The following is a 22778-nucleotide window of genomic DNA, read 5'->3' on the forward strand; positions in this document are numbered from 1 at the left end:
GGTGGCTCCGCGGTGGCCCTGGGGACAGCGGGCGGTGGCGTGTCCCCGCAGTGCCCGTGCCAGCTCCGGGCGCTGGCACCGCCCGCGTCCTCCGGGGACTTCCCCTGCCTCGCCCCCGCTTGTCCCCGCTGCCGGTGCCACCCCTCGGGCGGTGTCACCCCGCTGGCACGGTCACCTCGCCGGCAGGGTCACCCCTTGGGTGGTGTCACCCTGCTGGCACGGTCACCCCGCTGTGGCAGTGTCGCCTCACTGGCAGTGCCATCCCACCGTGGGTCACCCCACCGGCGGTGTCACCCTGCTGGTGGTGCCACCCCGCTGGCAGTGTCAACCCTCTGTGGAAGGGTCACCTCACTGGTGGTGTCACCCCGCTATGGCAGGGTCACCCCGCTTCGGTGCCACCCCACCGTGGGTCACCTGCTGGTAGGGTAGTGCCACCCCTCTGGCAATGTCACCCCTCCAAGGTGTCACCCCACTGTGGCAGGGTCACCCTGCTTCGGTGCCACCCCGCTGGCAGTGTCACCCCATTGTGGCAGGGTCACCCCTCTTGGCTGTGTCACCCCACTGTGGCAGTGTCACCTCGCTGGCAGTGCCATCCCACCGTGGGTCACCCCACCGGCGGTGTCACCCTGCTGGTGGTGCCACCACTCCAGTGATGTCACCCCTCCGGTGGTGTCACCCCACTGGCAGTGTCACCCCTCTGGTGGTGCCACCCCGCTGGCAGTGTCAACCCGCTGTGGCAGGGTCACCGCGCTTTGATGCCACCCCACCGTGGGTCACCCCGCTGGCACCGTCCCCTTTTCCCTGACCCACCGTGCCCTGCCCCAGAGGAAAAGCCACCGCGTGTCCCCGCAATGCCACCAAGCGTGTCCCCACTCCTGTCCCTTCATGCCGCCCGCCCGGCGCCGCACGCCCAGCGCCGGGTGCTGGCAGCCTGGCACGGATGCCAGGGAGGGGCTCCACTCGACGGGGGCGTTTTGGGTTTTTTTCCTTTTAATTCTCCGATTTAACCCCCGGGCCGGCTCCGCGGTTCCCCGGGTGGAGATCCCGGGAGTGGCACCGAGGGTGCCAACGCTCCCCACTGGGAACGGGGCGAGCCCCGGGGCTTGGCGCAGCTTTTGGGGTGACCCCCGGGACTTGGCGCAGCTTTTGGGGTGAACCTCGGGGCTTGGCGCAGCTTTTGGGGTGACCCCCGGGACTTGGCGCAGCTTTTGGGGCGACCCCCGGGACTTGGCACAGCTTTTGGGGTGAACCTCGGGGCTTGGCGCAGCTTTTGGGGCGACCCCCGGGACTTGGCACAGCTTTTGGGGTGAACCTCGGGGCTTGGCACAACCTTTGGGGTGACCCCCGGGACTTTGCGCAGCTTTTGGGGCGACCCCCGGAGCCTCTCCGCCATCCTCGGGATGGGTTTCCCTGCTCTTTTCCGGGGAGCCCTGGGGGGATGCTCAGGCCGCGGTGCCCTCAGCGAGGAGGAGGAGGAGGAGGAGAGGAGGAGGAGGAGGAGGAGGAGGAGGGGGAGGAAGGCTCAGGTGCGTGCCAGCCCCCGGGGAGCTCCGCGTGCCCTTCGCTCCTTGTTTTCCTGGGCTCTCCTTTCCGCTCGGCTGAGCAGCGATCATTTGCAATTCCAGTTTTCGCGGCCGGGCTGGGCGTGCCCCTCCCCCGGCGCCGCCAGAGGAACCCTGACACATTATTTGCTCTGCTCGGTGATTTATTTGTTATTTTGGTTGCGTGTTCTTTTGGGTTTTAATTCCATTTTTCCCCCCCTTTCCCCTGAACCGACGCTTTGCCCGGTCAGGGAACAACGACCTCGGGATGGAAGTTTGAGGGCTCGTCCGAGCGAGAGGTTGATGGGGGCGGTTTGGGGGATGTTTGGGGGTGCTGGACCCCTCAGCCTTGGGCGGCTGGGCTGGAGGAAGGGCTGCTGATAGCGCCGAGCCTGCCGCGGCCTTATCTCGTCCCGGCCTTATCAGCAGACAAGCTCGGGCTGCAGATAAGCGGGACCTTGGGTTCAGGCTCGGGTTGATGCAGCGGGGCGGGTGGGGGATGCTCCGCGTCCCGCTGCTGGGGCGGGGTGGGCGGCAGGGAGGTGTTGGAGGGGCTGAACCCCACTTTTGGGAATGGGGGAATCCCCCAAAAGCTCGGTGTGGGGTTGGGGTCACAGAGCAGCCCCTGGACGAGGGGAGGCTGCGCCTTTCCTTGTGTGGATGGGGCTGGAATTGGGGCTGGGAATGGCCTGGATGGGGTTGGCTCTGTCCCTTCTTCTCTTGAAGGAAACTGAAGTAAAAAATTCATATTTGGGGCCAATTTGATGGTTGTGCATTCAAAACACCCATGAAGAGGCTCCCAGTTTCTCCTTCATCTCCCCCAAATCTCTCTCTGTGCTGGCAGGAGCCCCAGACCGTGCTGGAGGTTCTCTGCTCCATCCCCGGGGATTTTGGGGATGCTGGAAGGTGATTTTGGGAGCTGCTGAGGGGGGATTTTCATACCTGGGGCACGGTGGGCGCTGTCCCCATGAGCCGAAATCCTCAGCGTGGGGATTTTGGGGATCCTGGAAGGCGATTTTGGGAGCTGCTGAGGGAAGATTTTCATACTGGGGCATGCTGGGCGTTGTCCCCAGGAGCCAAAATCCTCGGGGTGGCCCTGGGGAGGAAATCCTCATCCCACTCCATCCAAATTTGCTTTTCCAAAACGCCTTTGGGGGACGCTGAGGCTCAGGGCGCTGCACCCACCTGTACTGGGGAGTGTCCCCACGCCCTGAGCGTGTCCCTGGGGGCTCTGGGGACAGCTGGTGGCCCTGTCCGGCCACCCGGGGGTGGCTCCCGGAGCTGCAGCTCTTCCTGCCGGGCTGGGGCAGGGCTCTGGGGAAGCAGCAGGTGGCTGCTGCTCGTAAACAGGCTGCGATTGCTGCTGCGCCCCGGGGCCGCTTGTGCAACCGGGGCGGGGAGCTGGCTCCGAGCTCCGTGGGGCTCCCCGCACCCCAAATTCCAGCCTTGGGAGCGCAGGGAATAGGAGCTGCCCCTTCCCAAAACGCAGCTCCCCGGCACGGAGCTGTCACGGGTGGGGATGTCCCCACGGATGTGGCACCGAGAGGTTTCACCCGCCGCTGGCAGGGCGCTCCCGGGATTCCCTTTTGCCTGGATAATTCCCGGGATAATCCCAAAATCCCTGAGCAGGACACCCTGCCCGGCCCAGCTCGCCCCACGGGCTGGAGCAGCTGCCAGCCCAGCCTCGCCCATGCTGTGCGACCGTCCCAGTTTGGGGCCGAGCCTGAAGAATTGGCAAAAACAGGGCAGGGTTTTGTCCTCCGGAGGGTTTTGTCGCGCTGCAGGAAGGACGGGAAGTCTCCCCACACAAGGAAGTCCCGCGGTGGCACAAGGCTGGCACGGCGTGGCCACGTCCTGCCCGTCACCCACCGTGTCCCCAGCCAGCCGAGGGTCCCCCCAGGGTGGCACCGGGCACGCTGTGCCCTTGTCACCCCCGTGGGGACATTTTCCACGGCCACTGGTGCCCCATCGGCTGACTCAGCCCCTCCCACCCGCATTTTTTTCCAGGCTAAACCCGCGTTATTCTCTTCTCCCGCGCGGTTTATTCCCCCGTTGCCCGGAGCGCGGTGCCCACCGCGGGGTCCCGTCCCCTCCCCGGAGCCCAAACCCCGCTCGCACCGCCCGGAGCGGCTCCGGCACCGCCGCAAAGCAGCGAGAGGCTCCACCTGGAGCTGGAGCAGCGCTGGGGAGCGCAGGACTGGCGACAAGGGGCTCGGGCAGCGTGGCTGTCGCTGTCGCTGTCGCTGTCGCTGTCGCTGTCGTGGCCGGGAGCAGCGGGAGTGGCAGCGCGGCCGGGGGTGTGCGCGGTGTTTATATAGGAAGGAGCCAAGCTGCAGGTTCAGATTTCAGCCCCCGCTTACCAGCCGGGCTGTTCCTGCCGAGCTCCGGTTTGGCGGCTCCCGGAGGCCACCGAGGCTTTTCCCGTCCCTTCCCCGCGGCTCCGGGGCTTCTCTGCAGGTAAACTGAGGCGGCTGCGGGTGCTCCGTGCTCGCCGCCCGGCTTTGGAGGGGTTAAAAACGGGATGGAGGGAGGCTCCGGGGGATGGAGGGGCTGGAGCTGCGCAGGGGGAGCCGGAGATGGGCTTTGGGGAGGGGGCGAGGGGGCGCGGGCTCGGATGTCACACGGGGACAGTGGCACACGCACGCCTCCAGCGTGGCACGGCGGGCACGGGCCAGGCCGCGCCGTGCCAGGCGTTAATTCCGTGCTGTGCCAGGCATGAATTCCACGCCGTGCCAGGCGTTAATTCTGTCCCGTGCCAGGAGTTAATTCCGCGCCGTGCCAGGCATTAATTCCACGCCGTGCCAGGCGTTAATTCTGTCCCGTGCCAGGCGTTAATTCTGTGCCGTGCCAGGGGTTAATTCCATGCTGTGCCAGGGGTTAATTCCGTGCCAGAGCTGCGGGAAGGTGTGGCAGCGGGATAAGGTTGGCAGGGACGGGAGCGGGGCCGGGCAAACAGTGCCTGCACAGGGCTCGGCTTCCAGCCGGGATTGGGGGAATCCTGCCCGGTTTGGGGGGATCCTGCCCGGTTTGAGGGGATCCTGCCCAGTTCGGGGGGATCCTGCCCGGTTCGAGGGGATCCTGCCCGGTTCCGGGGGATCCTGCCCGGTTCCGGGGGATCCTGCCCGGTTCGGGGGGATCCTGCCCGGTTTGAGGGGATCCTGCCCGGTTCGAGGGGATCCTGCCCGGTTCCGGGGGATCCTGCCCGGTTCGGGGGGATCCTGCCCGGTTCGGGGGGATCCTGCCCGGTTTGAGGGGATCTTGCCCAGTTCGGGGGGATCCTGCCCGGTTTGAGGGAATCCTGCCCGGTTCCGGGGGATCCTGCCCGGTTCGGGGGGATCCTGCCCGGTTTGAGGGGATCCTGCCGGTTTGAGGGGATCCTGCCCGGTTCGGGGGGATCCTGCCCGGTTCGGGGGGATCTTGCCCACCTTGGGGGGGTTTCTGCCCAGTTGGAAATGGATCCTGACTGTTTTGGTGGGATCCTGCCTGCCTGGGGGGGATCCTGTCTGTTTTGGGAAGATTCTGCCTGGCTGGGGGGTGGATTCTGCCCAATTGGAAGGAGATCTTGACCAGTTTGGGGGGATCCTGCCCGGTTTGAGGGGATCCTGCCTGCCTTGGGGGGATCCTGCCCGGCTGGGGGTGGATTCTGACAGGTTGGAAGTGGATCCTGCCCCGTTCGAGGGGATCCTACCCAACTCAGGGGGATCCTGCCTGGCTGGGGGGGATCCTGACCACTTGGAAGTGGATCCTGACTGGTTTGGTGGGATCCTGCCCGGCTGGGAGGTGGATCCTGCCCAGTTGGAAGGAGATCCTGCCCAGCTTGGGGGATCCTGCCCGGCTGGGGGGGGGATTCTACCCAGTTGGAAAGAGATCTTGACCAGTTTGGGGGGATCCTGCCCAGCCCAGCTCAGGGGGTCTCTCCCTGTGCCATGGGCTGGGTCCAAAGCCTGGGGGAGCAGCCCTGAGGGAGCTGGCTGGGATTCTGGGAAGATTCCAACAAAAATCTTCTGGAAGTGCTGCTTCAAATCACCTGGGAGAGACCCTGCTGTGTGTCCTGCTTCGTTCTCTTTAAAGGGGGGATTTAGGAAAGGCTCTTTGACATTGACCCTCCCCTGTGGACCCTGTCACAATTCCCAGTGTTTTCCTGGAGCCTGGAAAAGCCCCTTGCTCCAAAAATCCCAGTGTCAGGTGCCCCATCCCATGTTTGGCAGCACGGTGTGGGTGTGGCAGGATTTCCCTGCCCTGCTGTGGGATTTGGGATGGCTGTGGTGGGATTTGGGATTGCTATGGTGAATTTTCCCTGTCCTGCTGTGGGATTTGGGATGGCTGTGGTGGATTTTCCCTGTCCTGCTGTGGGAATGAAGGGTGGGAATGAAGGAGATGGGAATGATGGCTGGGAATGAAGGGTGGGAATGAAGGAGATGGGAATGATGGCTGGGAATGAAGGGTGGGAATGAAGGAGCTGTGATTCACCGGGAAGCTGTTCCCGGCCATCCCCAGCACTCCAGGGTGTGGGCTGAAGGTGACACTAAATCAGGCCTGTCACATCCGAGGACAGCGAGGGAAGAGCTCCACGGTGGCTCTTCCCAGGCCATTTGAGAATGCTTTTGGCCACTCCACACATTTCCTGGCACCCAGCCACGATCCCAACCTGCTCCCCGGGCCATGGGGTGTGCCACAGACAGGTTTGGGGTCAGGGGATGTGCCACAGATGGGTTTGGGGTGCCACAGATGGGTTTGGGGTGCCACAGAGGGGTTTGGGGTGCCACAGAGGGGTTTGGGGTGCCACAGAGGGGTTTGGGGTCAGGGGATGTGCCACAGATGGGTTTGGAGTGCCACAGACGGGTTTGGGGTGGGATGCCACCGATGGTTTTGGGGTGTTCCAGACAGGTTTGGGGTGCCACAGATGGGTTTGGGATGCCACAGATGGGTTTGGGGCCGCAGAGCCACCGCGGCCAGCCCGGAGCCGGCGTGGATCCCGTCCTCGGGAGGTTTTTGGTGCACAGCCCTTGCACAAGCGGCACGGTTGTGTCACCACCGGTGACAGGCTGTTCCCAGGCCCGGCAAGGTGCGGGATCAGATCTAAAAAAAGGAGAATTTCCCCACTCACACCCAGCCCGACGCCGGGGACGCACGGCACAGCAAAACAAGCGGGGCGCTCGGCGAGGCGACGAGCTGCCCACGGTGACAAGTTTGCTGTGTCACCGGGGCAGGGCCGCTCCTGCCCTGCCGTCCCGGCTTTGGGACGGCGCCTGGCATCCATCAATCTCCTGGCAGAGGCCGGGTGGCGCCGCTGGCACCTGCCCAGCCTCCCGCTCCGGCAGGTGTGGGGCTCGGCTATGCCGGGAATGTGCCGAATGTGTCGGGGCTTGAGCGCGGGAGGTCGGGGCGCGGGTTTGGGATGAATCAGAGGGGAACTGGCAGAGCTGCAGCTCCCGGGCTGGGGCACAGCCAGCGCTGCCCAAAGCCCTGATCCAGAGCCTGCAAACAGCGCCGGGAAATGGGATCCCGTGGTGGTGGAAGCTGCCGCTGTCTTGTGGCCCTGAGGTGCCGCGTTTGGCTTTGTTTCTGGTTTTGTTTTCCTTTTTGTTTTCTTTGAGCGTGGGGGCGAATTTATCCAAAAGTCATCAAGAGGTTCCACAGGGAGTGGTACAACCTGACAGAGCCCAGGCTGGGGCTCACCCTGCGCCCCATCCCGGTGGGCTGGAGCGGGAATAACAGCTCCTGGATTTGTGGAGAATCAGGAATCACTGCTGGAGCAGGAGGATGTTTCATTTTATCCCCCCGAAGTGCTCCCAGTTTGGGGTGTTCACAAGGAGTTTGTGGCTTTATACCCCAGCTGGGTGCGGGGAATGGGAATTCCCAAATCGGTGCCAGTTCCACGGCGTGTCGCGGGCATGGGGGAGCCAAACCGAGCCCCGCATCTGCGGGGCTTTATCAGACGCAGCTCTGCCTCGCTCCCCTCGAGCAGTTTTGGGGCCATTTGGTGGGATTTGAGCGTGATTGAAACCATTCCACAGCCTGGCCGCAGCCCGGGGGTGGTGCCGTGCAGATGTTTGTGTCCAAGGCTGTTTGTGATCATTCCAGCCCCGCCGCTGCAGCTGCGGCTGGACAGTGTCAGAATCTGAGGTATTGGCGATTCTGACGTTGTAAAAGTCTCTGTCTGTCAGCCCCCTGCCAAAGCAGAAGCCATCATTGGTCTGTGCTGGTTTCCAGGTTGTTTATTCTGTTGATCTCTCACATGTTCTGCTGCCCTGCCCAGCTCTGTCCTGCAGGGCAGCGTGTGGGGCTCTGCCCTCAGTGGGATGTGACAAACATTAAATACCAGAAACTCCCTGGGCTGCATTTACAAGAACGTGCCAATATCTGTCACCTACGTTGGACAGTGTGTCCCCAGCCTGAACCAACAGAAAAATGCCAACACCACAGTGAGACATGGAGGGCATGAAGAAGGAGAAAAAGGACAAGGCACACCCAATTTCCTCCAGCTTGTCCCCTTTGGACCCCTCATCTAGAATCCTAAAATTTTACTTTTGCACCCGTGCCACACTTAATTATGACTTATATCAAACACTCAGAGCTGGTAATTGATCCTGTAAGATTGAAAACTCTTTTCCATGGGCAGAGATCACAGCCAGTGTCTCTGGGGGCTCTGTCCAGGGGGGTTCCTGACCCCTGCCAGGGTCCCAGGGCAGCCAGAGGGAAGCTCTGCGTTCCCACAGGACAGGGCCGGAATTCCCGGGGTGGCCGTGCCGGGAAGCGGGAGCTCAGCGGTGGCGGCGGTGCTGTGGGTGCTGCAGAGCCGTGGGACAAAGGGACAGGGGTGAGGGACATTGTGGGGACCCTCTGTGTGATGGTGGGGACAAGCTGAGGGGAGCTGGCGGCAGAAGCGCGGGGTCCCCAGGTGCCACCGGGGTGCGGGGCAGTGCGGGGACAGCGCAGGGAGCTCGAGGTTAATCATTCAACCCCTCGGCAGGTTGGGTAACGCAGGAGGCGACAGGGACATCTGTCCTCCCGCTCCGCAGGGACAGGGACAGCCTGGTGCTCCTCCTCCTCCTCCTCCAGCCCCCTCTCCATGATCCCGATGGTCCCGTGGGGACCGCGGCGTGGATGCGGGGGGACAGGGACACTGTGACAGCGCCGGGTGGCGGCTGAGCGGGAGCCGAGCTGGCCCCGAGCTGGCCCCGGCACGGCCGAGGGAGCCAAGAGCCGCAGCTGGGCTGGAAACGCGGCGGGATAAAGTTACAGCCATGGATGGGCCTTGGGAAAGCCGCGGGGAAAGGGAGAGGGAGCTCCGAGAGCCCCGGGCTGCGGTGTTGGGGTGCAGGAGCAGCCCCGGGCTGCGGTTTTGGGGTGCTGTTTTGGGGTGCGGTTTTGGGGTGCGGGAGCAGCCCCGGGGTGCGGTTTTGGGGTGCAGGAGCAGCGCCGGGGTGCGGTTTTGGGGTGCAGGAGCAGCGCCGGGGTGCGGTTTTGGGGTGCAGGAGCAGCCCCGGGCTGCGGTTTTGGGGTGCGGGGATCAGCCCCGGGCTGCGGTTTTGGGATGCAGGAGCAGCCCCGGGCTGCGGTTTTGGGGTGCGGGAGCAGCCCCGAGCTGCGGTTTTGGGATGCAGGAGCAGCCCCGGGGTGCGGTTTTGGGATGCAGGAGCAGTCCCGGGGTGCGGTTTTGGGGTGCGGGAGCAGCGCCGGGGTGCGGTTTTGGGATGCGGGAGCAGCCCCGGGGCGCGGTTTTGGGGTGCTGTTTTGGGGTGCGGTTTTGGGGTGCGGGAGCAGCCCCGGGGCGCGGTTTTGGGGTGCTGTTTTGGGGTGCGGTTTTGGGGTGCGGGAGCAGCCCCGGGGCGCGGTTTTGGGGTGCTGTTTTGGGGTGCTGTTTTGGGGTGCTGTTTTGGGGTGCGGGAGCAGCCCCGGGGTTCGATTTTGGGGTGCGGGATCAGCTCCGAGCTGCGATTTCGGGGTGCGGGAGCAGCCCCGGGGTGCGGTTTTGGGGTGCGGGAGCAGCTCCTGCCCCTCGGGACCCGCCTGAGCGTGGGCACCGCGGCGATTCCGCGGCTCCCGCCGCGATGGGGCGATTTGGGCCACGCGGGGACACGCGGGGCTGCTCGCGGCGCTCCATCCCGGGGACGGGGGACACGCGAGGGGCGACCCGCAGCCAGGACGCTGCAGGAGCGGCTGCGGGTCCGTGGGGGTGCGGAGCCCCTTGGAAACCTTTTGTCCTGCCCGGCCGCTTGTCCTGCGGTGACTTTGCGGTGTCACGGTGCCACTAAAGGCGCTTCCAGCGGGAGCAAGGGCTGGCTCCGCCGGAGCCGAGCGGGTTAAGCTGGCGGCAGCTGCGGCGGCTGTTAATGATTGATAGCGAGGACGGGCTCCGCGGGCTCGGAAGGGAAATCATCCGCCCCGGCCGGCTGCGGGAGAGCCACCGGCTCGGCGAGCGGCGCAGCGGGAGGAGGGGACGCGCGGTGACACCGGTGAGTGTGTGCGCGTGTGTTTGTGTGTGTGTGCAGCCGTGTCACACCGAGCCCGGACGTGTCACACGGACCCCAGACGTGTCACACGGACCCTGGAGGTGTCACACGGAGCCTGGACGTGTCACATGGACCCTGGACGTGTCACACGGACCCCAGACGTGTCACACCGAGCCCGGACGTGTCACACGGGCCCCGGACGTGTCACACGGACCCTGGAGGTGTCACACGGAGCCCAGACGTGTTACACGGACCCTGGACGTGTCACACGGACCCTGGACGTGTCACACGGAGCCTGGACATGTCACACGGACCCCAGACGTGTTACACGGACCCTGGACGTGTCACACGGAGCCTGGACGTGTCACACAGACCCCAGACGTGTTACACGGAGCCTGGACATGTCACACCGAGCCTGGATGTGTCACACGGACCCCAAACATGTTACACGGACCCTGGACGTGTCACACGGAGCCTGGATGTGTCACACGGACCCCAGACGTGTCACACGGACCCCAGACGTGTCACACAGACCCTGGACGTGTCACACGTAGCCCGGCCGTGCACTCGTGGGCCATTGTCTGCGGCCAGTGGCACCGCGAGCAGCCGGTGGCCCGGGGGTGGTGACAAGCAGAGCTGGCAGGAGCAGCAGCACCCTCAGCACCTGGGTGTGAGCGTGGCTCGGGCAGGTGCTGGGGATTTGTCCCAGCAGGATTTTCCCAGCGGCGCTGCCGTAATCCCCTGACCTGACCTGGCCGGCGAGGGGACGGGAGGGGTTGGGGCCGCGCTCCTTTGGTGCCGGGGATTGCTCGGGACAGGAATCGCCGGCCATGGAAGCGGCTTCCCGAAGAGCTTAGGGAGAGTTCCAACCCTCCAGGGGCGAGCCCGGGTGGCGGCTCGGAGGTTGTGATGGGAATGGTGGTTCCCAGTGGGAATGGTGGCACTGGTGGGGAATGGTGGCTTCAGGTGGGGAATGGTGGCTCCTTCCTGCTGGGAACGTTGGCTCCTTCCTGCTGGGAATGGTGGCTCCATGTGGGGATGGTGGCTCCTTCCTGCTGGGAATGGTGGCTCCATGTGGGGATGGTGGCTCCTTCCTGCTGGGAATGGTGGCTCCATGTGGGGATGGTGGCTCCTTCCTGCTGGGAACGTTGGCTCCTTCCTGCTGGGAATGGTGGCTCCATGTGGGGATGGTGGCTCCTTCCTGCTGGGAACGTTGACTCCTTCCTGCTGGGAATGGTGGCTCCATTTGGGAATGATGGCTCCTTCCTGCTGGGAACGTTGGCTTCTTCCTGCTGGGAATGGTGGCTCCATTTGGGGATGGTGGCTCCATGTGGGGATGGTGGCTCCTTCCTGCTGGGAATGGTGGCTTCATGTGGGGATGGTGGCACTGGGTGGAACTGGCTCCAGGTAGGAGTGGTGGTTCCTGCTGGGAATTGTGGCTCCATTTGGGAATGGTGGCTCCTGCTGGAAATGGTGGCTTCAGGTAGGAGTGGTGGTTCCATGGGGTAATGGTGGCTCCATGGGGGAATGGTGGCTCCTGCTGGGAATGCTGGCTCCGGGATCCTGGTGATCCCACGCACAAGGAACTGGAGCTGTGTCCCCACGAGGGGACAACGGAGTGACACCAGAGCTGCCAGGGCACAGACTGTCACCGCTCTGCCCTGCTCCGCGCTGTCACCCTCCCCAGATGTCCCCCATGGGGTCAGGGCGCTGCTGCCTTCTCCAAACCCCTGCAGCAGCGGCAGCGGCGCTTTTTGGCCGCAGCCCCGCGGGCCGTGCCTGGGATGGAGCCGGGGTTTCCAGGGAGATAAAAAACACAAACTCCCGGTGCATTTTTTCCTGCTTTTTGTGCTTCTCCCCGACCCCAGCTGGCGCGGCAGCGGGGGACTCGCCCTCCCCGCCGCGCTGGCCGCCAGCAGCCGCTTTGTTCTCTGGAAATCCCCGGCCTTGCCCCACTCCCGGCCTTCTGTAGCGATTGTGGGCGCTGGGACGGTGTTGATGGATGGAGATGAGGTCTCTGCAGGCTGCTCTTGGGGAATCAGGTTTATTGGGGATGGAGGAAGGTCCTGCCCCGAGCTGCCAGACCCAGCACGGGGCGAGGCTTGAGAGGGTGCGAGAGGGGAGAGACACGAGGATGCTCCAGGAGAGGGGGAGTTCCAAGGGGAAGAGGTTCCAAGAGTGTGGCCCCTCGGAGACCCCTTTTCAGGGGGCTTCAAGGTGGGCTGGAACAAGGCTCGGGCCAATGGGGTCACAGGCACTTGATGTTTTAGGTGCAGGGTGAACCGTGCATCTTTTGGAGGGTAAGATGGAACCGTCCACTTGACCCCTGGACCCATCCGTAGGCAGGGGCATTGTCCGGCTAGCAGAGAGGACTGTTCTCATCCTGGCTGTATTATTTATGAATAATTATATTTAGCCCTCCATCCCCCCACCAGCTCCTCCCACTGTCCCCCCCGCGCCCCCGACCCCAGCGTGTCCCCGAGTGCCACCGCCAATGTCGCGCACGGCCCGCGGGGGCTGCCGGCCGCCCTTGCCGAGGACTTTGCCCGGCTTGGCACGGCTGGCACCGCAGCCCGGCCGCTTCCCAGGGCACCCGGCTCGGCCTCAGCCTCCGCCTGCCCTCCCTGCACCGCTCCCATGGGAACCACGGGGTGGGGGGCTGTGGCCATCGTGTCCTGCAGGGACGGTGGCCCTGGGATGGTTTTTAGGCTCTGGGTGGCCCTGGGATGGTTTTTAGGGTCTGGGTGGCTCTAGGATGGTGTTTGGGGCCTGGGTGGCCCTGGAATGGTTTTTAGGGTCTGGGTGGCCCTGGAATGGTGTCTGGGGTCTAGGTGGCCCTGGGATGGTTTTTAGGGTCTGGGTGGCCCTGGGATGGTTTCTGGGGTCTGGGTGGCCCTGGGATGGTTTCTGGGGTCTAGGTGGCCCAGGGATGGTTTTTAGAGTCTGGGTGGCTCTGGGATGGTGTTTGGGGCCTGGGTGGCCCTGGAATGGTTTTTAGGGTCTGGGTGGCCCCGGGATGGTTTTTAGAGTCTGGGTGGCCCCGGGATGGTGTTTGGGATCTGGATGGCTCTGGGATGGTGTTTGGGGCCTGGGTGGCCCAGGGATGGTTTTTAGAGTCTGGGTGGCCCCGGGATGGTGTTTGGGATCTGGATGGCTCTGGGATGGTGTTTGGGGTCTGGGTGGCCCAGGGATGGTTTTTAGGGCCTGGGTGGCCCTGGAATGGTGTCTGGGGTCTAGGTGGCCCTGGGATGGTTTTTAGGCTCTGGGTGGCCCTGGGATGGTTTCTAGGCTCTGGGTGGCCCTGGGATGGTTTTTAGGGCCTGGGTGGCCCTGGGATGGTGTTTGGGACCTGGGTGGCCCAGGGATGGTTTTTAGGGTCTGGGTGGCCCTGGGATGGTTTCTGGGGTCTGGGTGGCTCTGGGATGGTGTTTGGGGTCTGGGTGGCCCCGGGATGGTTTTTAGGGCCTGGGTGGCCCTGGGATGGTTTTTAGGGCCTGGGTGGCTCTGGGATGGTGTTTGGGGTCTGGGTGGCCCCGGGATGGTTTTTAGAGTCTGGGTGGCCCTGGGATGGTGTTTGGAGCCTGGGTGGCCCTGGGATGGTTTTTAGAGTCTGGGTGGCCCTGGGATGGTTTTTAGAGTCTGGGTGGCCCTGGGATGGTGTTTGGGGTCTGGGTGGCCCAGGGCTGTGTTTGGGGTCCAGGGTTTTCCCAGCCCCCATGCCCAGGTGACCCCTCTCAAAGCCCCCAGCTGCTTTCGTGGGTGGCTGCTGGCATTGTCACCCAGGCGGGCTGGCAGCGCCCGCAGCCGTTGGAGGACCTTGCCCCGGATCCTTGGCTGGTGGCGATGGAGGAGCAGCTGAGTCACCGCTGGGGACAGGGGACAGGTGGCACTGGGACATTTGCCACTGCTCAGAGCCTGGCATGAGGCTGGTGCTGCCCGTGGCCGCTGTGGTGCCAGTTTGTCCAGGGATGTGCCTCAGCCCGTGTGCCCCGTGCCCTAAAAAGGTGCATTTGGTGGGTTTGGCTTCGGCTTTGGCTTGGTTTGGATTTGTTTCACTTGGATTTGGTTTGGTTTCAGTTTGGTTTGGGTTTGGTTTGGTTTAGATTAGCTTTAGATTTGGATTTGGTTTGGGTTTAGATTTTCTTTAGATTTGGGATTTGTTTGGGTTTAGATTTTCTTTAGATTTGGGTTTGGTTTGGGTTTAGATTTTCTTTAGATTTGGGTTTGGGTCGGGTTTAGATTTTCTTTAGATTTGGGTTTGGTTCAGGTTTAGATTTGATTTAGGTTTGGGTTTGGTTTAGTCTGGATTTGGTTCAGATCTGGATTTGTTCAGTTTGGATTTGGTTTGGTTTCAGTTTCGTTTGTGTTTGGTTCAGTTTAGATTTGCTTTAGATTTGGGTTCAGGTCTGGATTTGTTCAGTTTGGATTTGGTTCAATTTGGATTTGGTTTGCTCTGGATTTTGTTCTGTTTGGATTTGGTTCAGTTTGGATTTAGTTTGGTCTGGATTTGGTTCGATTGGGATTTGGTTCGATTTGCATTTGGTTTGAGTCTGGATTTGGTTTGGATTTAGTAGGTTTGGTTTGGATTTAGTCTAGTTTGGCTTTAGTCCAGTTTGGATTTGGTTTGGATTTAGTTTAGTTTGGATTTAGTTTAGTTTGTGTTTAGTTTAGTTTGGGATCAGTTTTGTCAGTGCCACACCGTTGGCACATTCTGGGATGGGCTGGGACCACTGGTGCCACCCGAGGGGCAGCGGGGACACCCCTGGGCTGGTCACTGGCGCTGAGCTCGCCCCAAAGGGGCTCAATCCGGATTTTTGGGAGGAAGATGCGGTGCCGAGCAGCTTCCCGCGGGGCTCCCGGGATTTTCGGGAGCAGGGCCGTGCGGGAGGGAGCCCGGCGGCCTCCCCGTGCTCCGCTTCCTTCTTTGGAGCTTTCCTGGCGATGTCAGCCCCATCCCTTCCTCCCTCCCGCCCGAGGATTTTCTGCCCGCCCTGCCCTGAGGGTTTTGCATTCTCTTCCCCAAGTCCAGGCGCAGCGTGGTTCACCCCAAATCCCGATTTTGCCCGTTCCCAAGGGCTCCCCGGGGTGGTTTTGGGGGTGCTGATACTCTGCGGGGTCTCTCCCCCGCCGTTTGGTGCCTGTGCCCACCCAGGTCCCCGCGATTTCCTCCCGGTGTCCCCTGGGGAAGGAACAGCCTCGGGGAGGAGGGGGACACACCCGGGGGTGCTCTGGGGACACCCGGGGATGCTTTGGGGACACAAGCAGGGGGAAGGGACGCAGTCCCTGAATCCAGGGCAGCGACAAAGCTCAGCTCAGCGCGGCTGCTTCCCTCGCTGTGACACCCGCCCTTCGCTGCCCTGCGGGGCTGGGGGTGTCCATGAACCCCCCCTGAGCCCCTCCGAGCCCCCCATAGCCCCTCGGAGCCCCCCGATCTGCCCGTGTCGCCCTTCCCCTGCCACCAGCAGCTCCCCGGCTCCGCACCTGGGCTGGGGGAGGCGGCTGTGCCGCGCTGCCCTTCGCCTCTCCTCTGCGGGGACGAGGCGAGCGGGAGCTGTTTGTCCCCGCTGTCGCCTTCCCCGCCGGCTGCCGCACACCGGGACCGCCCAACCCCGCCGCCACCGGAGCCACCGGAGCCACCGGAGCCCCCCGGAGCCCCCCGGAGCCCCCCGAGCTCCGGCACCGCCGATGCCGCGGGGCGCGGGGCTGGCAGAGCACGGGCACAGCCCGAGCCCACCGCCCGTGTCCCCGCGCCCACGCGGGGCTGTCGCGGGGGCCCCGCGGTGGCACCGGGGTGGCACCGGGGCCATGCCGGGAGCCGGGAGCGGGCGCTGAGCCGGGCGGGCCCCCGGGACCATGCTGAAGTTTCGGGCGGACCGGAGGGTGAGGTAGGAGCCCGCGGGGGTTTGGGGGGATCCGGGGGGAGCCGCGGGGAGCCGGCGGGGCGGGACCCCCGGCCCGGGCAGCGGATCCGGGCAGTGGCTGCTGCATTGCAGTGCTGGGAGGCGATGGGCACCGGCGACTTCTGGAGCGGGGTCAGCCCCGGGCGCTGCTTCCCGGAGCTTTCCGGCTCCTCCCGGGGGCTGCGGGTTGGGGTGGGGGCGGGCAGCGCGGTGGGTGCCAGGAGGAGCCGAGGGGGGCTGCAAAATGGGGGTGTCCTGCTCGCAGAGACCTGCAGGGATTGGGGGGGGACACCCAGCGTGGGGTTCGGGGTGGTGGGAAGGGATGGGGGCACCCCCGGCGTGGGGTCCAGAGGGGTTGGTGGGTGCTGGCAGCGCCCACCTCCCACGCTTGGCGCTTTCGGGGTGCTGCTCTCTCAGCATGGCAGCGTCGCTGCGGGGATGGGACCTGCCCCAATTCCCGGGATTTGAACCCTTCCGAAGGCACCGCCGCGGGGGAAACGCTCCGGGAGCAGCTCCAGCCCTGGGGCAGAACCGCCCCGGCACTGGGGGTGACTCCGGCCAGACCAGCCGGGCACTGGGCGATGGTCTGGAGAGCGAACCCCAAAAGTTGTGGGGTGCACGCACATCCCCGGGTTTTTCAGATGCTGCTGGAGGGATCAGGACCTGGCAGGGGGTGGGGGCTGCAAGGGGCAGCAGCTCAGCAGCAGCAGCACTTTTTGGGGTGTCAGCAGTTAATGGCTCCAGAGCTGGGATGAGATGGGATGAGATGATCTTGGCAGCGGCGTTTTCGTGCTCAAACTTCCCCCGTTTTGCTGACTGGCAGGAGGAGTTAGTGGCATGCTGGGGCTGCTGGCACGGGGGTGGCTCCGTGTCCCGGTGCCCGGCGGGTTTGGGAAGGAGGGGATGGGATCTGGTGCAAAGTTCCTGGGATGGAGCCCTGGACCTCGTCCTTTCCCCCTGGGCACACCGGGAAGCGGCGTGGGAGGGGGTCTGGGGGGCCTGGCAGTGCCATCTCCATGGGATGGGACAGGGACCTGGTGCGAGGTGCCAACTGAGCCCACAGGGACAGCCCTGTGCCACTGCTGCTGCCACTCCAGTGCCAGGGAGGAGAACTCCTTGTGTTGGGAATCCTGGGCTGGTGTTGGGGGTCTGAGGGGTTCTGGGGTGGGTTTTGGGGTCTGAGGGGTCCTGGACTGGTGTTTGGGACTCAGCCCCCATGCCCAGGTGACCCCACTCAAAGCCTCGAGGTGCTTTGGAAATGGCTCCGAGAGCAGCCAGGGGAGGAGGTGACATTGGGGACATCGCTGCAGGCACAGCCCTGGATGGGCCATGGCTGCTGCTGCTGCAGCGACTTGCGAGTGTGGCCGTGGTGACAGCTGGGATGTGACAGCAGCGGGGAGGGCGGCTCGGCCACCACGGCCCTGATTTGGGCACTTGAATGAAATCTCTGAGTGGCCAGGGAAGGGGACGGAGCTGGGGAAGGGGCTGGAGTGGCTGAGGGAGCTGGGGAAGGGGCTCAGCCTGGAGAAAAGGAGGCTCAGGGGGGACCTTGTGGCCATCCCTGACAGGAGGGGACAACCACGGGGGGCTCGGGCTCTGCTCACCACCCCTGGGGGTGTCCCATGCAGTGGATGTGGCACCTGGGGACACGCCTTGGTGCTGCTGGGTTAACGGCTGGGCTCGGTGATCTTGGAGAGTTTTCCAACCCAAATGATTCTGTGATGATGTGAAGGGTCCTAAATCTGGGATTAGGGGCGTGCTCGGGGCAGGGGGTGCCAGCCCCGGTGCCAAGCCTGGTGTTGGCATGGAACCAACACAGCAGCAAACGTGGTGCCACGGGGAGTCCGTGGGTGCCACGGGGAGTCCGTGGGGGACGTGGGGACTCTGTGGGTGCCACGGGGACTCTGTGGGTGCCACGGGGAGTCCGTGGGTGCCACGGGGAGTCCGTGGGTGCCACGGGGACTCTGTGGGTGCCACGGGGAGTCCGTGGGTGCCACGGGGAGTCCGTGGGTGCCATGGGGAGTCCGTGGGGGACGTGGGGACTCTGTGGGTGCCACGGGGACTCTGTGGGTGCCACGGGGAGTCCGTGGGTGCCACGGGGAGTCCGTGGGTGCCACGGGGACTCTGTGGGGGACATGGGGAGTCCGTGGGTGCCATGGCGAGTCCATGGGTGCCACGGGGACTCTGTGGGTGCCACAGGGAGTCCGTGGGTGCCACGGGGACTCTGTGGGTGCCACAGGGAGTCCGTGGGTGCCACGGGGAGTCCGTGGGTGCCACGGGGACTCTGTGGGTGCCATGGGGAGTCCGTGGGGGACGTGGGGACTCTGTGGGTGCCACGGGGACTCTGTGGGTGCCACGGGGAGTCCGTGGGTGCCACGGGGACACTGTGGGTGCCACGGGGAGTCCGTGGGTGCCACAGGGACTCTGTGGGTGCCACGGGGAGTCCGTGGGTGCCACAGGGACTCTGTGGGTGCCACGGGGACTCTGTGGGGGACATGGGGAGTCCGTGGGTGCCATGGCGAGTCCATGGGTGCCACGGGGAGTCTGTGGGTGCCACGGGGACTCTGTGGGGGACACAGGAACTCCTAACAGCCACCCCATGGCTGTCCCCACAGCCACAATGAAAGGCGGAACACCTTCCTGCACCCAGTGACGGGACAGCTCCCCGAGGACACCTCAAGGCTCGACTTGCCCAGGTAGGTCGGCTCCCAATCCCCTTGGGCTGGGGGGGCTGGGAACGCTTGGGGGGCGACCCCAGCGGGCTGCAGGAGCACGGGGCCGCTGATCCCCCTCTCCCGCGGCACAGACCCAGCTCGGACATGTCCAGCAAGGCGGGCGGCAAGCGGCCGGCCACCGTCCCCAGCGAGCCGCCCAACCACGCCATGGTGGCCGAGGTGCCCCCGGAGCGCCCCGGAGGCCGGGTGAGTGCCCCGGGTGACGGCGTGGCACGGCTGCCACCAGCTCGGACGAGGAATCGGGCAGCCCAGCCCCGGGCGCTGAGCATCTCCTCCCGCTCCGCGCAGGCTCCGCGCTCATCGCGCAAGGGCATCGCCTTCGGGAAGCGCTCCAACTCCATGAAGAGGAACCCCAACGCTGCCGTCACCAAGAGCGGGTGGCTCTACAAGCAGGTACCCACCCCGTGCCACCCCTCCCGGCCCCGCAGAGCCCCGGCAGCGCCCGCAGCGCCCTCACCGCCCCTCTCCCGCAGGCCAGCTCGGGGGTGAAGCAGTGGAACAAGCGCTGGTTCGTGCTGGTGGATCGGTGCCTCTTCTACTACAAAGGTACGGCGGCCCCCAGGGCCCGTGGCCACCCCCAGGGCCACCGGCACAAAGCCCCGGGCTCTTCCCGCTGTTTGTGCCGCTGCTCGCCGCGCCCAGGGGCTCATGCCGAGTTTTCCCCGCCTCCCTGGCAGCTCCCGGGCTCGCATCAATAATTGAGGAGGTTGTTTGTGAGCCTGGCACAGCTGCGGGAGCAGCAACAGGCGGGGAGCCGATCCCACAGGTGGGACGGAGCCGGGGGATGGCGGGGCGGGCTGTGCCGGGGGTCCCTCCGTGGGTTTAACGCCGGGATTCACCCGCCCCACTCGCCCCCAGACGAGAAGGAGGAGAACATCCTGGGCAGCATCCCCCTGCTCAGCTTCCGCGTGGCCGCCGTGCAGCCCTCGGACAACATCAGCAGGAAGCACACGTTCAAGGTCAGTGCCTCTGCCGGGGCTCGCAGGGGACGGCGTGGCACTGGTGTGGCACTGGCGTGGCACTGGCGTGGCACTGGCGTGGCACTGCGGTGGCACTGGTGATGCTGGCAGGGTCCCCGCTGCTCTTGTGGCTTTCTTGGTGACGGGGCATGGAGCACGCTGCGGTGACCCCCGTGGCTTCAGGTCTGCTCTGCTGGGCAAACGGGGACACAGCAGTGTCCCCGAGGTCCCCACCCCCTCTGCAGGGCTCTGCTGGGTGCTCCCACCCCTCTCCCTGCCTCGATTTCCCCTCCCCACAGCTGCTGTCCCCAGCGGCTGCTCCCGGAGCCGGGCTCGGAGCTGTCCCCAGTGCCAGCCCCGTTTGTCACCGGCAACGGGGGAGCCCAGCCGCGGCTGCTGTGGGGCTGGAGAGCGGAGCAGGGAGAGGTGACGGGGCTGCTGCTGCCCCACATCCGTCCCTGGCAGGGTCTGAGCTTCCCTGGTGCTCTTTGGCACCGCCGGGCACCTTCCCCGGCCCAGCTGCTCGCAGTCACGGGGTGCTCTGACACTCCCTGGTCGGTCCCAGTGTCCCCTCCCCGTGTCCAGAGCCAGGGCTGGGGTCCCTACATGGCACTCCCGAGTTTTTCCCAGTCTAAGGGAGGGATTTGAGGGTTTTGTGCAGCTGTCCCCACTTAAACCTGAATTTAGGCTCAGCTGAGTGGAGTTTAGGGAGGAGGGTTGGCATGGGGTGTGCCCTGTGCCCACACTGGTGTCACCTTCTGTGACCTGGGGGTGTCCAGGGAAGGGTTTGGAGAGTCCTGAGGGAGCTGGGAAGGTTTTGGAGAATCCTGAGGGAGCTGGGCAGGGGCTCAGCCTGGAGCAAAGGAGGCTCAGGGGGAATTTCTGGCTCTGCACAACTCCTGACAGGAGGGGACAGCCGGGGGGATTTGGGATCTCATCCCAGGGAACAGGGACAGGAGGAGAGGGAACGGCCTCAGGCTGTGCTGGGGAGGCTCAGGTTGGACAGCAGCAGGAATTTCCTCATGGGAAGGGTTGGAAGGGGCTGCCAGGGGGGTTTGGAGTGCCCATCCCTGGAGGTGGCACCTGGAGGTGGCACTGAGAGCTCAGGGTGGGGGTCGGGCACAGCTGGGACTTGATGATCCCACAGGGATTTTCCAGCCTCAGTAATTCCATGATTCTGTGAAATCCCTGCTGCCTGACACCGATGAGGGAAAACCTCTCAAAGCTGCTGCCCACACCCCGAGCTCTGCAGCTCCTGGGTTTGGGAGAACAGCTTTGTCCAGGGAAGGGCAGAGAGGTTCCCAGCCCACTCCCACTGACCCCGTGTCTGTGTTTCCTCCTCCTCCTCCTCCCTCGGCGGGCGAGGATGCCAGGACAGGAGGGGTTTTTCTTGGTGCCACCACCACGCCAGCACCCAGCCACCACCACCTAGGTAGAGTTCCACCTTCTCGTGTTCCTGGTGCATGCAGAGGCTGAGGGGACCCCCGGGCTCGCTCTGCTCCCCGCTCCCGCTAACCCAGGGGTGGATCCCTTTGGTTTCTCCTCTTCCTCTGCCTGCAGAGCTCCCAGAAGTGCATGAGAGGTGACCCCAGCTGGGCACGGTGGCTGCATGCTCTGGGGAGGATGGACACTCAAGGGAGGGGTTTAATCAGACCTCATTTTTTTTTGTTTTAGTTCATTTTTTTTTCTTTTTTAATAGACTGAACCCTTGAAATTCTTTCAGGAGGAGAACTCTGCTTCCTCCCTTTTCTTCCTCCTCGCTTTCCCCCACCCCTTTCCACAGGGGGAAGGTGGAGGTTTCAGAAAGGCCCTCAAATAAAGGCTTCTTCCAGAAGGTTCTGGGCAGAGAACGGGCACCAACCAGATCAAAACTGAGCCTTTTCCTCCCAAAATATTTCCTGGGCCAAGAAACCACCTTCCCCCTCGCCCCGCATGGACGCTGCTCCTCCGCTGCTGCCGCTCTTGCTGGGGCACTTTGCCACCCCAATATGGGGGTGCTGCTCCTCTCGGGGAGGAGGGCTCCCGAAAAATCCCTAAAGAATCCCTGGCAGTGACTCCAAGGGGGATAAAAAATCCAGCGGCTCTAAGGGCGATAAAACCCCGCCGTGAGGGGCCTGCCGAGCTTTCCATGGAGGGGAAGGAGCCCTCCTGGCACCCCCTGGAGCAGCGGGATCGGATGCCAGGCTGGCAGTGGGATCTGGTGCCAGGCTGGCAGTGGGATGGGATGCCAGGCTGGCAGTGGGATCTGGTGCCAGGCTGGCAGTGGGATCTGGTGCCAGGCCAGCAGTGGGATCTGGTGCCAGGCCAGCAGCAGTATCTGGTGCCAGGCTGGCAGTGGGATCTGGTGCCAGGCTGGCAGTGGGATCTGGTGCCAGGCCAGCAGTGGGATCTGGTGCCAGGCCAGCAGCAGTATCTGGTGCCAGGCTGGCAGTGGGATCTGGTGCCAGGCTGGCAGTGGGATCTGGTGCCAGGCCAGCAGCAGGATCTGGTGCCAGGCTGGCAGCAGTATCTGGTGCCAGGCTGGCAGTGGGATCTGGTGCCAGGCCAGCAGCAGGATCTGGTGCCGGGCTGGCAGTGGGATGGGATGCCAGGCTGGCAGTGGGATCTGGTGCCAGGCCGGCAGCAGGATCTGGTGCCGGGTCAGCAGCAGGATCTGGTGCCGGGCTGGCAGCACGATCTGGTGCCGGGCTGGCAGTGGGATCTGGTGCCAGGCCGGCAGCAGGATCTGGTGCCGGGTCAGCAGCAGGATCTGGTGCCGGGCTGGCAGCGGGATCTGGTGCCGGGCTGGCAGTGGGATCTGGTGCCGGGCAGGCAGGGGGATCTGGTGCCAGGCTGGCAGGGGGATCTGGTGCCAGGCCGGCAGCAGGATCTGGTGCCGGGCTGGCAGCGGGATCTGGTGCCGGGCTGGCAGTGGGATCTGGTGCCGGGCCGGCAGCAGAGCTCTCATGCCCTGTCTGTGTCCCTCCCCGTTCTGTGCCCCCACAGGTGACGGTGTGCTGGGTGCAGGAGCTGCCGGCGGGTAACGGGCAGCCCCTGTCTCCCCAGGCCGAGCACGCCGGCATCCGCACCTACTTCTTCAGCGCCGAGAACACGGAGGAGCAGGAGTCCTGGATCCAGGCCATGGGCGAGGCCGCCCGCGTGCAGATCCCCCCGAGCCAGAGGTCAGTGCCACCGCACTGCCCGGCCC

At 64.5% G+C, this 22778-nt stretch overlaps 1 protein-coding gene across 18 annotated transcripts in view; it reads left to right on the plus strand.

The window, feature by feature from the left end:
* PLEKHA6 (pleckstrin homology domain containing A6) overlaps nucleotides 1-22778 on the plus strand; it is a 62187-nt gene that overhangs the window by 16952 nt on the left and 22457 nt on the right. For 3 of the 18 annotated variants that reach the window (XM_085561285.1, XM_085561288.1, XM_085561286.1), the window contains exons 1-7: nucleotides 3107-3998; nucleotides 18513-18593; nucleotides 18704-18818; nucleotides 18921-19025; nucleotides 19106-19178; nucleotides 19491-19591; nucleotides 22577-22752. In XM_085561285.1, coding sequence (XP_085417411.1) covers nucleotides 3232-3998; nucleotides 18513-18593; nucleotides 18704-18818; nucleotides 18921-19025; nucleotides 19106-19178; nucleotides 19491-19591; nucleotides 22577-22752 — 1418 coding nt within the window. In that variant the 5' untranslated portion in view covers nucleotides 3107-3231. Of the gene's footprint in view, nucleotides 1-1517; nucleotides 1841-3100; nucleotides 3999-9698; nucleotides 10001-15745; nucleotides 15883-18512; nucleotides 18594-18703; nucleotides 19026-19105; nucleotides 19179-19490; nucleotides 19592-22576; nucleotides 22753-22778 lie in introns of those variants that run through there. The other 15 variants (XM_085561293.1, XM_085561294.1, XM_085561297.1 and 12 more) reach the window with 11 other exon arrangements.

The sequence above is a fragment of the Lonchura striata genome, chromosome 26 (genome assembly GCF_050655825.1).
Source record: "Lonchura striata isolate lonStrDom1 chromosome 26, ASM5065582v1, whole genome shotgun sequence".
NCBI classification, from domain to species: domain Eukaryota; kingdom Metazoa; phylum Chordata; class Aves; order Passeriformes; family Estrildidae; genus Lonchura; species Lonchura striata.